Here is a 16,533-nt window from a genome sequence, read left to right as displayed (position 1 = left end):
CATAGTTTTTGCAAGAGGTGACTTTTAAGGTTGGGGCAAAGGCAAATGGAAGGAAGAATACTCCTATTCTTTGAACTATCATATTTAATCAATACATGATCCTCACTGCATTCTGGCAATTGTTTTCTGTCGAGTGCTCACCTTGAGCTATTGTGAGAGTCTCTTGTCTGACTTTGGTTCTTTCTCAGCAGAATACAGAAGCTTTACATTACAGGTCCTATCATTTCCTCTAGTTAGAAAGGAACTGATATGTAACTGTAACTTCTCAGGAAAAGTCTTTAAATGGACTGTGTATTTTAAAACGAATTAATTGTAAAGTGAACATATTGTTCTACTAGTTAGGGCACAGCAGGTCAGTTAAACATGCCAAAACTATAAAATGTGTCCATGAATGCAGTTTTCAATTGCAGGCTAGTATTGCATTCAACAAATACGGGATGGAAATGTTGTATGCTTTACTCTTCTTTGTTTATTTAATAACTTGAGTTACATTACAGATTCAGATTATTGATACAAAATATAATCAACGAGTAAAGGATGCCATCGTGATATCACCAGGGTTATCTCAAACTTCCAACAGAAATCCTGCTGTTACAAACAGCAGGATCTAAATGAAAAGATATTATCGCTTGCACTATAGGAAATGTAGGATCCAATAGTTTTGGCGCTTGACCCATTCTAGCAACAAAAAGTCACAATATCTCAGCCTCTTCTTCACCTTCATTTTTAGTCTCACATATAGAAATGCAAGTTTAAAGATTAAATTAAAAAGTACTAAATGCCGGAATGCTGGAGAGTATTACAAAAAAATACACTTATAGAATAAAAGTAAAATGTTCTTTTTAAGGTGTTAATCATTTTGTTCTGTGTGGAGTGAGATTAGGATCAGGGGTCATCATGTAAATATAGTCATAGCTGTGTGTTTAAACCAGTCCTTTCCTCCCCTCCGTCCTGCCCTCTGGAAGATCTAAGCCCACGGCCATGACAGTATGAGTCAGCACAAAGGTGACAGATGTAAAGACTATGAACATGGGTGAAAGCACACTTCCCCCCACCACTGAATTATATAGCCCTTTGATTAAGTGCGTTTGAAGGCTGAAGGTATGGTTTATTCATTCTTCCCACATTATCTTTATTCACATCTTGCTAGACATGCCAGACTGACCCAAGACCAGAAATGAAAGGCAGATTTCTTTTCTTTCATGATTAAACCAGCTCATTCACTTGAAAATACAGCACTCATCATGTTTTCTCTATTGCTGATAAGACTCACGTGTTCTTTGATAAATAGCCATTCTTGACATACACATGATGCAATTGCACACATTTTAGAAACAAAGTAGAGCTGTTACGTGTGTTATAATTTGTTGGCTGTTTTCCAGCTGGCTTCTGCCTGGACAGCAATTAATGTTATTTGGAGCGAAGAGGGACCTCGTGACTCATTACATATGCCTTTTGCTCGGAAAAGCCTCTAAGGGACCTTCTCCTCTTGTGTGCCAATGCTGCCACTCGGGGGATGGTACAAGTTGGATAACACTCTAATTATAAAATTCACGATGAAAAATGTCATTTGCAGTGCTGGCAGGGAGGAGATTAAACCGTGTTTTGGCTTTAGTTTGTTTGAGCTTCTTGCGCCCACAGACTCTATAGTTACTGTATGGATACTGTGTGGTTTTGCAATTATTGTCTAACTGCCTGAAGTGTTAGTTTTACATTTCCTGAATGGATATGTATGGCCAAAGCTATTGAAGAGGAGTGCTATTGGCAGGAAGCTTAAAAAAAGTCATCAGCAACTGAGAAAAAAATGATTGAATGATGAAAAATGTTTTGACAGTGTCAGCGATGTATATAGACATTATACAAAGCATCCTCAGACATTGTTTCACTAGCTTAACTGTCCATCTCAGCGGAAAGGGGGGATTGAGATACATGGTGCATTTTTATGCTATTACCTGTGTCAACAGTCGGGGTGAATGGACAAGGAGGCCCATCTGTGCCTCGCATGGCTGATCCTGGTGGACCTTCCCTCTCCACTACTGTAACCTGTTCACAGTCCTGGCTCAGTGGAGTGCACACTGGCAAATAGCAGGCGGAGAGGGGTGGGAGAGGTAGAGAGAATGAGAAAGAGGACAGTGACAGGGACGACTAGAGAAGGATTGTGATGGGGAGAAAGAGCACCAGACAAGGGCTACAGATATGGAGAGAGAGGAAAAACAGTGATAGATGGAGGTAGAGAGAGTCAGTGCAGTGTGTCTAATCTCCCTTCAGGGGCGGTGGTGTAAGGACGCCTCCTCTGACAAATAAACTCACCCGATAGCGAGGCCGAAATATCACACGCACCAGTAGTGGAAAGTAATTATGTCCGTTTTTATTTGAATTATTCCATTTTATGCTACTTTTTACTGAACTAGACTACGGTTTTGAAGCCTCCAGTTTGGCATGTTGGCCGTCACCAGCTTGGCTTTTTACAACCAGAAGTGACACGAGAGGGAGGAGCTAAGGACAACCCAACCTAAAGCCATGCCCTTGCTGCTGTTTTATTTCGATTTATTAGCAGAAATGGAATATAATATTCATAACTATGTTGCCAATAGTATATATTCTTGTGAATCTAAGAATCGTGTTTTCATTGCCTTAGAATGAGCCCTTCATATCTACATAAGGAGCGGGTGCTCTTCATGGTGTCCGCCATGTTGCACCACCATGTTTCTACAGTAGCCCACAAACCAAAAACTGGCTCTAGCGAGAGCCTTTGGCATTTATACGTTACCTGAAGGCCACTGTAGTTCTCCAACACGCTTGGAAAGGGAGGGGTTTGCGGAGGGGTATTCAGTTGGATGCAGTCTGCAACCTCACCACTAGATGCCACTAAATGCTACACACTGCTCCTTTAATACTGAACTTGTCACGTGTCCAAATTGCACCAAATTCGACACAGCACTACCCTCTGTCATCAGCAATACACCTGTCAAGTCAAATCAAACGAACGGTTCTCGAGATATGCGAAAAACCCACAGACAGAGATTCCTTGCTTTATTGTTAGATAGCTTGTAAAAGATTAGAGTACTTCTTCAGCCACCTGGCCCAGAGTCTCCACAGCATCTGGCACAGAGAAGGAGGCAGCACCTTGTTTCCATACAGCTTTGGTGAAAGAAGAAGAAGAAGATGGAGTGTGGTTTTCTTAGTGGGGCAGGGAGGTGAAAATAAAAGCCTGAGTAGAGTAATGTTCGCTCCACTGTGGTGAACACAGATGGGGAAGGAAGCAGCAGGAAGTGTTGCTCTGTTGAAGATTGTTTTGGTGTTTAAGGAGGGCTCTGTAGCCATCTGAACAATTCATCACTGCTTTGTTTTTGGGCTTTTCATCGAGATTATGCACACCACATTCTATGCATGAACAAGCTTTCTATCTCCCCTAATTCCTTTGGAGTACGGCTTGCTCGCTCGACATTACCAAGGGAAAATTGTGTGTGTGTGTGTGTGTGTGTGTGTTTGTGTGTGTGTGTGTGTGTGTGTGTGACGCAGCAATGACTCTCCTGCAGTCTTGTTGAGGAGCAGAGACACACGCTGACCTGGGACAGGCCTTGAGAGTCACTGTGACATTTAAAAATAACCTCCCACTGTCTCGCAAGATAGACAATATATTTGTCACTTTCTCTGGCTCTCTGCTCCTTGCCCTCTGTGAACCTGTGTGCAGTTATCACTGAATGGAAAAAGATGAAGGTATAGTATATATATGTGTGCCAACACACCTATCTACATCCATATTTCTATGTCATACTGTTGCTATATCGGAAAATACATGGACGTGCACACTCATCCCTCCCATCTTCACACGCCTCTCTTGCATTTGCCTGCAACCATCACAATCTTCCACACCCGGGCAATTATAAATGTAACAGATAAAGCACGAAGATAAACGCATCAGCTGCTTTGATCGTGCACTCTGACATACTTACAACAGGCAGCGCATATCAGCATGCATGCACGGCTACTAACATGCAAGAAGACGTCGGCATAGTCGATCATCTGGAGCCCCTGATTAACATTAATGCCTTTTCTCGCAATTACATCGGCTTCTCCTCGCATTCCAATCACCTAGATTTCATGGCTCCTCTCTGCAGGCAGCCCTGTCCATCGGGACAGAGGAGAGCAGCAATGAGTGCTATCTACTGAGCCTTTGATATGCACTTATCTTTTAGCTGTTTCATATTATGGAAAACAAAATTCCCTGAAAAAAATTACTCGTGCTTTATTACTTTTGGGCCAATTAATTTAATGAAAAATAATGCCTTTTCGATATAGCGAGGAGGAAATCATTTGGCAGAATAATTAACAGGGAAGGACAAGCATGCAGGGAGGATGTAAGTAGACATGAATGCTAAGTTACTATTATTTTGTTCAGAAATAATACTCCAGGGTCTTTTTCAGGCAGGCCACGTGGTTTTAAAATCTACAGAAATATAGGGGAGGCTCAGTTTGATGACAGCTGGCCCTGAAAGTGTCCTAAGCATTCAGGAAGTAGGCCACTTGCCTTAATGTTCCTTGAAGTGGGAGAGACAGACCAACCTAGATTTTCTCCCGTTTATTCAGCCATTTTAGGTGCTGGCTATTCATGTCTCCATTTCAGTGCACCCCTTTCTCTGTCTCCTATATGTCCTGATCACTTCTGTTTCATTTGTTTGTTCATTCTTGCTGTGTTTACATCCCCCTGTGCCCTCTGACATACATGAAAGTAACTCTAAACGGCAGTGACACATTGAGACAGCTGCTGAGATACCCCATGCTGCTTAGCAGCAGAGGGTCTGATACCTCGGCTTATCTCAAAAACCCTGGTGTAACCCATTCCCCAATTTTACTTTTCCCTGTAAACAATCATCTTTTGTCATTTATACAATATAGTCATCCCCCACTGATTACCTCAATGCAATATCGCTCCATAGGGTAGAGCCCAACCATCAGTCAAACAATTGCTTCAAAAACATCTTTAATCAATCATCAGAGCTCATCATCTCTCTGTATGTATTCCAGGGAGTTTGGTGTGGTTCTGGTTGATTTAACACAGCTCTAATGTGCCCGATGTGGTCATGAATTGGAAATGAATAAATGCAAAGTGAGACTTGGACTGTTGACCAGTATCAAGCTGACATGACAGCCATGCACGCAGAGATGGCATATGTTGCCCAGTGTGGCTTCTGAGCCATCGCCGCAGGAGAGTTTTGACTTGGCTGCTGCATTATGCCCATTCAAGTGTTCATTCATACATTACATTATATCTGGCCGAGGTCACAGCGCTGTGTTCTCAAAGAGGGCTCCGGGAAAGACACACACTTGACATTAAAAGAAAGAAGTGGAAGACGTTTTCAGGTCCTTTCCTTTCACTTTAACCAAAAGTTTCACGACATGAATTTAAATACTGTGTTACAAATAAAGTTATGCATTCAAAATCTTACTTAAGGAAAAGTACACAAGTATTAATTAGATAAATATACTGAAGGTATTGACAGAAAAATAACTGGTTCTGCAAAAAAAGGTCCATTGTAACTGATATAGTATTATAATAGATAGTTCAAACTAATGCATCAATGCATCAGTAGAATTTGACAGTTGTAGCTGGCTGAGGTGCAGCTAGTTTAAATTACTACAGGTGTCCCTACTGCACCCTCAAAGGGTCACCAGCTGAATATGTAACAGAGTTTTTGGGGCAGTGAGAAAGAAAAAACATGTGTTCATCTTTTTGGACTTCGTGCCCCAAACAGATATTTGAATGAAACATTTGAGAAATTTAGAAAGGAAATGTCTTTTTGCTGGTATTGCTAATAACTCGTAGACATCTGGAACATGACAAGCAGAGAAAAAAGGTCACAGGCCACAAAGGTTGGGAACCACTGGTTTAATCTTTCATATGCTAATTCTATAAATGTATCATGTGTTAATATGTAAAATATGAATCAGAAATGTGACTACACCTACAACTAAATCAGATCAGATACAGATCAGATACGTGCAATATTTCCCTCTTTAATGTAGTGGAGTAAAAGTACAAGTAGCACAAACCTGTCGTACAGGTATTGTTTCGTTCAAATCTCAAGAGCCCCACTAATATATCTCCATTATAACTGTGTTTATGGCAACTGGAGAGTCACTGTATCTTCTTACCAAATGATAATATCTGCCAGTTGAAGCAATTACACTGCAAATGGTGCAAATTTAAATAGCAGCAATCTGTGTCTTCACTGCTTAGTGGAAGGGAGCGACCCACCAATTGATATCATCACAGCGAGACTTGGTAGATCTGAAACTAAATGAATCTCAAATCAAAACCAAATGAATCTCCTCTTGAGTAGACTATCAAAGACAGAGAGAAATGGAAGAACAGAAGAGTGCTTTGGAGCGAGTGCCTAATGTACTCTGTTCTCAGTTAATCATCTTTCTGCAGCTCTCTCTTCTCTCCCTCTCATAGCTCTCTCTTCTCTTGTGTCTTTTTCTCTCTACATGTCCACTTTCATCCTTTCATCTCTCTCTCTTTTCATTCCTTTCCCTCTACCTTCATCGCTGACACCTCAGCAGGCAAGGTGGAGGGTAGAGTCTGGATCCCAGGCAGGTTACGCTTAGCAACAGACCACCAGCGTGTTTCGGGTTGATCTAACTAGCTTTGGCCCCAGTGTTGGCCCCTTTTTTCTGCCTCATCATCTCCTGTGACTGGGGAACAAGCACCCCTCTCCTCTTTTACTTCACTTCGCCCTCCACAATCTAGAGCTGACACGAGCCGGCTAAGAACACGGTCTGCTGTAGATGCCAGCCATTAGCGTTAGCATTTCAATACCTGTTCATGGGCACGTGGGCGTTAGGACTTCTAACTTTAAGGCAGCGTGCGGACACAACATTGGACAAACAAGGGCTATGGCAAAAAACTATTGTTTTTAAATAGCCGTCTGTGTACGTGTGTGTGTGTGTGTGAGTGTGCTTCATGTGTGTTTGTGTGTGTGTGTGTGCGTGTGTGTGTGTGTGTGTGTGTGTGTGTGTGTTTCATGTGTGTTTTATGTGTCTGTGCGTGTGCTTCGTGTGTGTTTATATTCATCAGCCTGTCTACTTGTGCCTGGAAGTGCGTGCCCAGAATAGTATGTGTACATAAACAGATGGAAGAGAAGCAGCGTCTCTCTCTCTTTTTCTCAGTCAATGAACTTTGTTCCAAGCTTTGCTCGACGCTCACAGACCTGTTTATGGTTACCACACAGAAGACAAGAGAGCCACTCATTGCCACAATACCCATTATATTAGAAACAGTCTGCCGCCCCCCTCCATTTGGTATTTGCCTCTCTTAATAGTTACTATCCATTTTGTTAATTGGGATGATGAGCAGCTTTTTCAAATAGCTACTGTTGAATGTTTTTTCCCTTTCTCTCAGTGTGGTTGTGCTTTGCATATTAGCCCAGACATGGTAAGTAGAGCGTGCCAAATACAGAGGGCAGCTCTTCAAACAAACTCAAATCTTTGGTGTGCCTATTCAAATACGTTCACCCCGTGACTCTTTACCATAGACTGTGCACAATATGGACTGTGTCTCCATGACGTCACCCATCAGTTTCTGAAGAGCTGTTCAAAGTGGGCGGCTCTGGCTGTCACACCTCTTGGCAGTGACGGCACAGCCTAACGACTTTGTCACTCAAAAAGGCCACACCCTTAATTATGCATGACTTTAGGACATCATCCCATGCAGTTGTCATGAACATCTATCAGCTATAGAGACCAAAAACATTTTTTGTACCAGGCTGTCATTTTAACACGGGGGTCCATGGGGATTGACTCGCTATTGGAGCCAGCCTCAAGTGGCCATTTGAGGAACTGCAGCTTTTGTCTTTATTTTTCAGCAGCAGAGGTTGCCGCTTGCTCTTTCCCAAGCAACTGCAGCGATGCATGTGATTGTGACTGAATGTATTCTCTATGGGTAAACACACTGAAAGGTCAAAAATAAAGTTGCTTTGTGATTGTTTTGTTTTTTTGTGTGCAGTACACTGGTGCTTTATGGCTTTAATGTATTTTTACCTAAACACTTTACTCTCTTTTGTTTCAGGAATAGCGGGTATGCTGTGTGCAAATATAGACATTTCAAATAAATGAGGGGACAAGAGAATGTAGGATGAATTGTGTCCCTGCTTGATTTATTGTGCACTGGTTTCATTCTGGGGCTACCAAATAGAAAGTGCTCGAATTCAGCAGCACATTAAATTAAATATCTGCTGAACAGATTCTAATTTGATCACCAAGCTGTTTCAATTTCATTAGCCTAGTCCCTAATGGACTTTCACAGCATATTATTCCATCTAGTACAAATCCCATTCATTGGCTACTTTTAAATTTTTTTTCCTGAATGAGCCCCCTGGCGCTCGGGGACCATGTGGCCCATCATGGTGCAGTGTGAGGTCAGACAAAGCTGCTGGTGCAGAGCTACAGAAAGTATATCAAATCAAATCACAATGTTCACTGAGTAAATGCAATCAAACTGAAGAGTCAGTCCCAGCACCTTACAGCTGTTGCAAAAACATTAATACAGACGTGTGTGTGTGTGTGTGTGTGTGTGTGTGTGTGTGTGTGTGCGCGCAGGCGACTGTGGCTCTTTGCATTTGCTTAAGGCCCTCCATTGTCATGTGCAAATGAAGTACACATGGCAGCAGGTCAGGCAGACAAAGTTCTCCCTTTCAGTCTCTTTCAAGACATGTTCTGGACTGACTCTGTTATTCTTTTCAATTCAATTTTATTTGCAAAGCTAATATCACAAATCACAAATTTGTCTCGGAGGGACTCGCCAAGCTTCTATGATTTAGCAAGCCTGTAATTATGCAGTATGCACTATAAATACTTCAGCTGTGTATCTGGCTGTAAACGCAGATGGAGCAACACTCAGTACCTGTGAATGGATCTGCTCTAGACATTCTTTAGTTGGGCAGTCAATGATAACATGTTACAACATCTGGTTATGTATTTTATGAAGGCACATCATTATGTATGTATATATATATATTCTAAAGGTGAAAAATGGATAGGTATTGGTTGTAATATTTTTTGTCAGCAGTGTTATTTGTGTCAATACTTCCATTACAATTAAGTTATAGCTTGAATGTTTGCACTGATCAAATGCAAAATTATTTATTTTTAGCAAATCAAATGTATTATTTTAGTGTAAAATAAAAAATAAAATCAAAGACCTAAATTTCTCAAACACGTCAATATTTGGTATTAGAGGATTTAATATTCAAGGGCTTTATTTGTCCTATGTACCTGCTCAATAATAATAATAGGTGTGTGCAGTGAAATGGCACACTCTTGAGACTGTGCTAGAAAGGCAAGTGAGAAATACATAACAATAATTAGAATGAGAGCAAAAAGCATTAATAACATAACTAGTAAGTGTGTCGATGGGCGGTGTAATTTTCAGTATACAGTATAAGTACAGCGGATCTATATTAAGGAAAACTATACAATAAACTGTTGTACAGCAATGCAGTAGAGGACGATGTGCTTGACAAGGCCAGGTCAGAGGACAGAGTGCATCTTCCTGATGGACTGACGGAGGTTTATTCGTCCATAGTTCATGAAATTAAGTACGGATTCATTGGCGGCACAGGATGCAGCAATCAAAGGTTATTTCAGGGACAGTGCTTTACTGAGAGAATGCGGCCGAGTAAGACATGCAGTAAAGTATAGTCGTGATGATTAGGATCAGTGTGGTGTCAGTACTCTAAGTTCCAAAAGCCTGAAAGTGATAGTGTGGAGCTGGAGAGGACTCTGCGGTAACATTGATAAATGTTTTCACCAGGCCGTCCGCCATTAGTGTCAGGGCAAGTTATAGCCACAAGATCGGACAAACAGGAAATAGAGAAAGAGCGGGTGTAAATAATTGATAAGGCTGACCCTGCGCGATTCATATTCTGCGGCAGATGATCAGAGAGCGAGGCTCAGAGTTTGACATTGAGCCCGAGCAGGAGTCAAAGCCATTACCTTCCCCGACAACGCGGCCGCTTGTGTTTGTATTAACAATGCAATGACTCTTCCTCGTCAGTCCGGGCTAACGTTAGCTGGCACCCCTCTGCATTAACCAACTGGCTAATGGACTCGCTAGTATTACCCTACCTCCAGTAGCACTAAGTAGAGTGAGGTGGCAGCCATTTTGTTCCTGTCCATCCGATGAAGCCCTCTCTGGCTCTCTCAGGTGTGAAATACAGCCTTGTGTTAGACTTCTGGCTTCTTTTAGGTGTGATCAATATTTCAGAGGCACCAAGCCTCTGCGCCTTGTATCGTCCCACATGGCCTCTCACAACAGCTCGACAGCCGATTATGAATGTCTGAATGAACGTTTGAGCCAATTAATGATTAATGGAGTTTCACAGTTCTCAGAGAAATGTTTATTTGAGGAGTGCATTAAGACTGTCGTTGTACAGAGGCAGAGCCCTGAACCCTGCAGCCTCTGCTTCTAATGTGAGAAAGTAAAAACGTGTCTGCTGTGTTTTATTCAGTCCCGATGCAGAGTATATCTTTCCAGAATTAGTGCCTCTTTGTGGTCCTTGTCTGTCAGCAGCACTACATATGCATCACTGCTCTGAGCAGCTGTGTGTGTATCAAATTGAACTTTATTCATGACATTAAAATATGTATTTCTCCCCCTTCTTTCTTTTTCAATACTTTCTATCCCTTTCATAACTTTCTATCCCCTTCACGACCAGCCAAAGACAGTAATTCATTCTAATTATAATATAACCATGTGTTTACACAAACCGCTTGTGACATCTAGACACACAGATCGTTCTGGTTTATCTGCCCACGTTTTGAGATATCTGTCTTTGAGATTCTGCTGCCACACAAATACAATGGGGGAGAATGTATTTTTTTATATGGTGCTCACCATATTGAAAAATACAAGTCTCAACTTGTGTGACTGAGTCATTGGCTTTGATACTCTGGGTAACCCCCCCAGAACTCTGTGTTCCAGGTTTTCAATGAAAAGACTTTGAAAGAGCCCGTATGAGTTTCTGTGGATTATAAGGAGTGACGAGGACACTTTGTTGTTCAATTTATTTTAATGTACTTATTCAATGCAGTGAGCATCATAAATTAAGGGATACATATATGTTATACATATTTTTCTTATGTTCAATAAATCCCAGAAAAATACCAAAATCAGTAATTTGTTAGTCCATCTCTGCACTTTTCGACTCCTCCCCCCTGTCTGTGGCAGGCAGCCCAAGGCCCATTGATTCTATTTTAAATGCACATTTTTCAAAATAGCTGACAAATTCATATTTTCATACTTTAAAAAAGGGTCAAGGGATTTCCTTAAACAACTGGGCACTGTGGTTTTTAGCTACCATGATTCAAATCAAACATTTTTGATTTCAATGGCAGAATGAGACACATATCTTGCTCTAGTGAGTCTTTACATCAGCATGATGTACTGTATATGGGATTGCATCAAATTAAACTTTAATGTGCATGTTTATTGACATGGAACATGTCATGCAGTGCAGCAGTGTGATTCATTGGTATTTTTTTAAAGGTGCTCGATATGGAATGTAGTTCTGGTTCTATTGCCTCCAGGAGGCTCTCATCGAGTGGTGCAGGACTGAGTCCTAAAACCCTGAAATGAGTCAGCATTTTGGCATTTCATGTTTCCTTGTCTCAAAGTCATTGTGTTTTCTGACTATGTTTTTGGGAAGATGCCTGAAATAGTGTCTGTGTTTAACACAAGCTGAAGAGATTTAAACTTTTTGTTCTACGACATACATCAGCAAATATTCCTCTGGTGAATTTAGAAGATTTTACGTGCCTTAAAAAAGGCGGTTGCTAAGAAGTGGCTAAATAGGACAAAAACAAAACACCGACTAGTCCACTTTACAGCCTTGCTGTGTACACGCACTCATGTGACCGCGGTGTACTTCAGTTATAGCCCAACGTTAGCTTTTTTACTTCTGCCGACTGCATTCACGCATCAAAATCATAAAAGTGGTGTTCATTTGTGAAGATGATCTTGCCGAACAGTGCAGAGCGACTGCCATAAGATGGCTAGTGGGACACTACAGGGAGACTCACATGCACTAACATGCACTGCAATAGCACGCACTGCCGGCACGGCTATATAAACATAGCACAGAGCAGATCGGATTAGATCCTCTAACATCCTACCCTTTAGCAATTTTCTGACTCTGAGCCTGATGCGCACAAGAACAGACAGCTACAAATCACTGCGCCATCTTTGAGTTATCTCTGTCAATTACTGGTGATCAATGGCTTTGGCACTGTGAAGGCCAGGTGCATCAATCCACCACATCTCCAGTTGTCCTAGCTTCTATTCTCTATTGATTCTACTTCCACTGCCTCTATGATCCACTTTTGATGGCCCCCGACCACAAAAGGCAACCTGAGCGCTGATGTCAGATGAAAGGGTGGATATGTAACCCAAACTCCCACCCTGGGACATGTTCACATTCTAGATATCAGATCTTCCTCCCTCCCAACTGAGACTTAATATAGATCCACTGGAGTCATCCCGCTACAACTATGCTTTGCCCATACCAGATTTCAATCAAGGTTTGATTGAAATGCAATACCTTTTGTGTGGGGAAAAGCTCCGACTTTAATAACATTCTCTGACCTTAAAGTGCTTTCAATGCACATCTTCTTATAGGAGATATCTGCCACATAACCACATACATTTCCCCACTTCTTTCTCCGTCTCTATACCTCTTTTGTCAGCTTTATTTCTCCCCAGCAGAGCTAAATGTGCTAATTCTACCCATCTCACCTCCACAGAATGGCTTTCAGATGTCTATATCTGTCTGGGGCCTGTGGCTTAGCAGAATGACCATTTGGCGGGCTGGGGATGGGGTCTATTGTCAGCGGCTCGTCCCCTGTACAGCAGTTGTCTGCTAGGGGCTGTCAGTGATGGCGGTCTGCAGGATCGCCCACCACTGCTTTGAGTGATTCTCTCTCCTTTCACTCTGCCCGGGGCGCAGCATGTGTTGGAGGCATTGATCGGCCCTGAATTGGATTGTGGCGGGCCTGATTACTGATGTCAGTGTGTGGCGGGTCACGTGGGACCGCCGGAGCTCCTCGTGCAGAGCCAGGGCCAGCTCGCAGCGGAGGAGGAGGGGAGGCTTGGAATTACATTTATCAGTCTTAGTTACACAGAGCGTGAACACAACATGCCCACACATACTGTACACTTAAATGACGCACAGACAAACTGCCAGCACAATGTCATTGAATATAGCAGCAAAACAGTCAGCATTGGTGGCGTTAAAAAGAGAGTGTGGGAGCATGTTAGAGTATTAAAGGGCTTTAGCACATCTTACCAGTAAATTACCACCTTCCACACTGTAATGATGTCATAATTAGACTGTTGAGCAACTGATTGGAGGTTTGGATATTGCTTTGTATTTTTTGCCACATGATGCTCCTGAAAAGCTTCTGTTGCAAGGTTACACCCTACGACTTTCTGTGTGTGTGTGTGTTTATGTGTCCGCCTGCGTTCAAGTGTGTGTAAGTTTGAAAGTGATTCTCCGCATCATTTGTTTACACCTGGAATAGTGGCCATCATCTTTTCCACTAAAAGAACAATAGCCATTTTCCCCCTTTGCTCAGGAGACAATGAAGTGCCTTCCCACCTCGCGAGCGACAGGCCAATAAAAAGCGTAATTGGATCTGTCAATCAAACATTGCTGCAGCGTGGGGGTGGGCTGGCAGGTGGGTGGCGGTGGCGGTGGCGGGAGGGTAGCCGGACAACAGGAGTAGTGCAGAAGAAGAAGGGAAGAGAGAGGGAGAGCTGTGCCACTGCGAAGCACTACCACACACAGTCCCCCCTCTGCACACTGCCCGCAGGCACTCAGCAACAGACGTGTACAATTGTTGTGTTTTGTTGTTTGTTTGTTCCAGGGCCAGGAGGGTGACGATCTGTCTTTGTTTGTAGGTATTAGTGGGTCGCTGATGTGGCTTTGATGCGACTACACAGGAGAGCCGGGGCTGCCAGAGCCTCTGAAGGTCACAGTGGATGCACTAGTGCTGATGTGTCTGTCTGTGCTTTGGATGAGCTCCGGCCGTCACACACAGTGTTTTCTCGTACCAAGGAAAGGTCCTGTCATTAGTCAGGAGAGCCAGGATGCTTCAGTAGTATTCTTCACGGTACAACACACACACATCAGCGTGTCAGATTAAATCATCAGCATATTCTTGTGTGTGCTTACCTTAGCCAGTCTAGGTGCATAAAAGCGTGCACGCACACACGCTTTTATCGTATTCATTTGTCTGTTGCTCTAAGTTTTAATGACAACTACTTAAATTAAGAGCCCATTTACAACCTCTCTGACAGAGACGTTAAGTGCGCATTCAGATATTCTGCTCGTCTGTCTCCCACTCTGAACCCTACCAAGGCTTTTAGGAGATGGCTTTCTCGTGTCTTTGGTGACGTTCTTTTTCCATTATTAGTCGAGCTGGAGATTGTTGGAGCTGCCCTGTCGTTCATTATGGTCTCAAGCACCGTATATCTTTTTACGAATAGAGAAAGGGTGTTTTAAATGTACAAGTGAGGCACTGAACACAGTGCAGGTCCTCAGACCGCCTTGGCAGTTTGAAGTACTTGATGCGGAAACTACAGCATGCACATTCAGTGCAGGTTCTATGCACACAGTCATTTTACTGAATACTTTGAACAACTTTCTTCATCCTTAAAAACTTTAAGAGGGATCACCTTTCTGCTGGATGCACCTTATGTTAAGACAAGAATACCCCGCCTCCCTGCACTTGCTAAGAAACAAAAACAGAGTCCTAATATAGAAGAATAAAAAGAGAGCCGTCTGCTGTCTTCCAAGGTTTTCTAGGTGCTCTACTTAAGGAGTAGAATTGTAGTTAATATTTGTTCCTTGTTGGTCTCATATGTATTTCTTTTTCCTTTTTATGAATACAGCAAAATGCCTTAAGAGTAAACTAACTCAGCAAAATGTGTTGCCGGAGAACAAAATCGGAGGTCATGCTGGCATTAATAAAATGCCACACTTCGTTTATTACTGTACACTGCAGGGATAGTAGTGTTATAATATTTCACATGGAGAATATTTGAGAGTGACTGGGTAAAGTATCAGTTGGCCTTATTAAGTGCTCTCTTACGGTATTAAGAGCGACATTAAACAGAGATCAGCAGGTTTAAATGTTGTGTCATTTAAGTTGTAACCATCCAGCAACGCTTCAGAGCCGACGAGCACTGTTACATTCAACTCGCCACTGTCGAGGTTAGCCATGTCTCAGCTGATCAGTTAACAATGTGTCTGCCCCCTGTGTCAGCCTGCTTCATTTTGGTTTTGTTATGAGAAACGGTCCCTCTGCTCCGGGCTTCTCAAGAAGGTAATTACACTGAGAGATTCCCTGTGGGGGATTTAACAAATGACTCAGAAAACACAGCCCTTCCCCTTCGCCACTCACTCAAGCCCTGCTTCCGCTCTAAAGCCTTTTGCATGTCGCGCCTACATGCCCGAGAATACGCAAGCAGTCACAATAAAACACGTGGCAGCTCATGAAAATGGAGTGGGTTAGAGGGGAGAGGAGTCCAGAGATGATGGGGAGGGATGGCGATTTATGGACACAGTAAAACTGGTTTAGCATTAGGAGCTAAACAAAACATATGGTATTCATACAGTTTGTAAGGAGCGCAGCAGAAAACAAGGCTTCTTCCTGCCAGTTTTGCAGTGACAGGCTGCAGGGAGCATTACTCATCATTACAATCTCTGCTGGCAGCCTATTTTCATCACATTACAGTGGTATAATGAAGCGTAGCGCTGGTGTCCTCAGGTTCTCTTGAGTAGTTTGCCATTAGCACCAGCCGAGGGCATTCATCCAAGTAGCTTTATTGAACTTTTTACAGTTTATTGTATAATTCATTTGTTACTGCACAACAATAGGTGGAACCTTGGCACAGAAGCAGTTCAAATTATCAAATTTGTCTCGCTTAGCGACAGATGTGACTTATTGAGAAGTAGAGCTCTCTGCATTTGATGCCAAATGCCCGTTCAGTGTATTCCGATGTTTTGATTTATTCAGTGCTTGAATCAGACCACCATCTTCTTCTGCTCATCTTCTCTTTGTGTCTTTTCCAGGAACAAGGCAAAGTGGGTGTGACATTCAACATCGGGACAGTGGACATCAGCGTTAAGGAGACAACCACGGCCATAAACGATGGCAAATACCATTTGGTCCGATTCACCAGGAACGGGGGTAACGCCACCTTGCAGGTGGACAACTGGCCGGTCAATGAACACTTCCCCACAGGTACCGCCCCTCTTATTCTTCTGTCTGATGGATTTCTGCTAAAGTTAGGGGTAAAATTATTGTTGCAAAACCACTGGACACCATCTATTTGTTTGAGCAAAGGGCACCACCAAGACTACAAAACAAGATTCACTCTCTCATCTCATAAGAGGCAAGCAGTAGCATTAGCTGTCTGTAGAGAACCGAGCCTCAAACACTTTCTCTACTCTCATGCCCTTACACCTGACT

General features: G+C 42.7%; 1 protein-coding gene across 18 annotated transcripts in view; it reads left to right on the top strand.

Moving 5' to 3' along the window:
• nrxn3b (neurexin 3b) overlaps positions 1–16,533 on the top strand; it is a 389,076-nt gene that overhangs the window by 332,530 nt on the left and 40,013 nt on the right. For all 18 annotated transcript variants that reach the window (XR_004213678.1, XR_004213677.1, XR_004213676.1 and 15 more), the window contains one exon: positions 16,134–16,305. Coding sequence is in view for 15 of the 18 variants with exons in the window: in XM_031872805.1 (XP_031728665.1) it covers positions 16,134–16,305 (172 nt within the window). In the remaining 3 variants the exon portion in view is untranslated. The remainder of the gene's footprint in view (positions 1–16,133; positions 16,306–16,533) is intronic.

This window comes from Anarrhichthys ocellatus, unplaced genomic scaffold (genome assembly GCF_004355925.1).
Source record: "Anarrhichthys ocellatus isolate YVR2014 unplaced genomic scaffold, GSC_Weel_1.0 scaffold66, whole genome shotgun sequence".
Taxonomy (NCBI): Eukaryota; Metazoa; Chordata; class Actinopteri; order Perciformes; family Anarhichadidae; genus Anarrhichthys; species Anarrhichthys ocellatus.
Note: the sequence above shows the minus strand (reverse complement) of the source record. Positions and strands in the feature narration are given on the sequence as shown.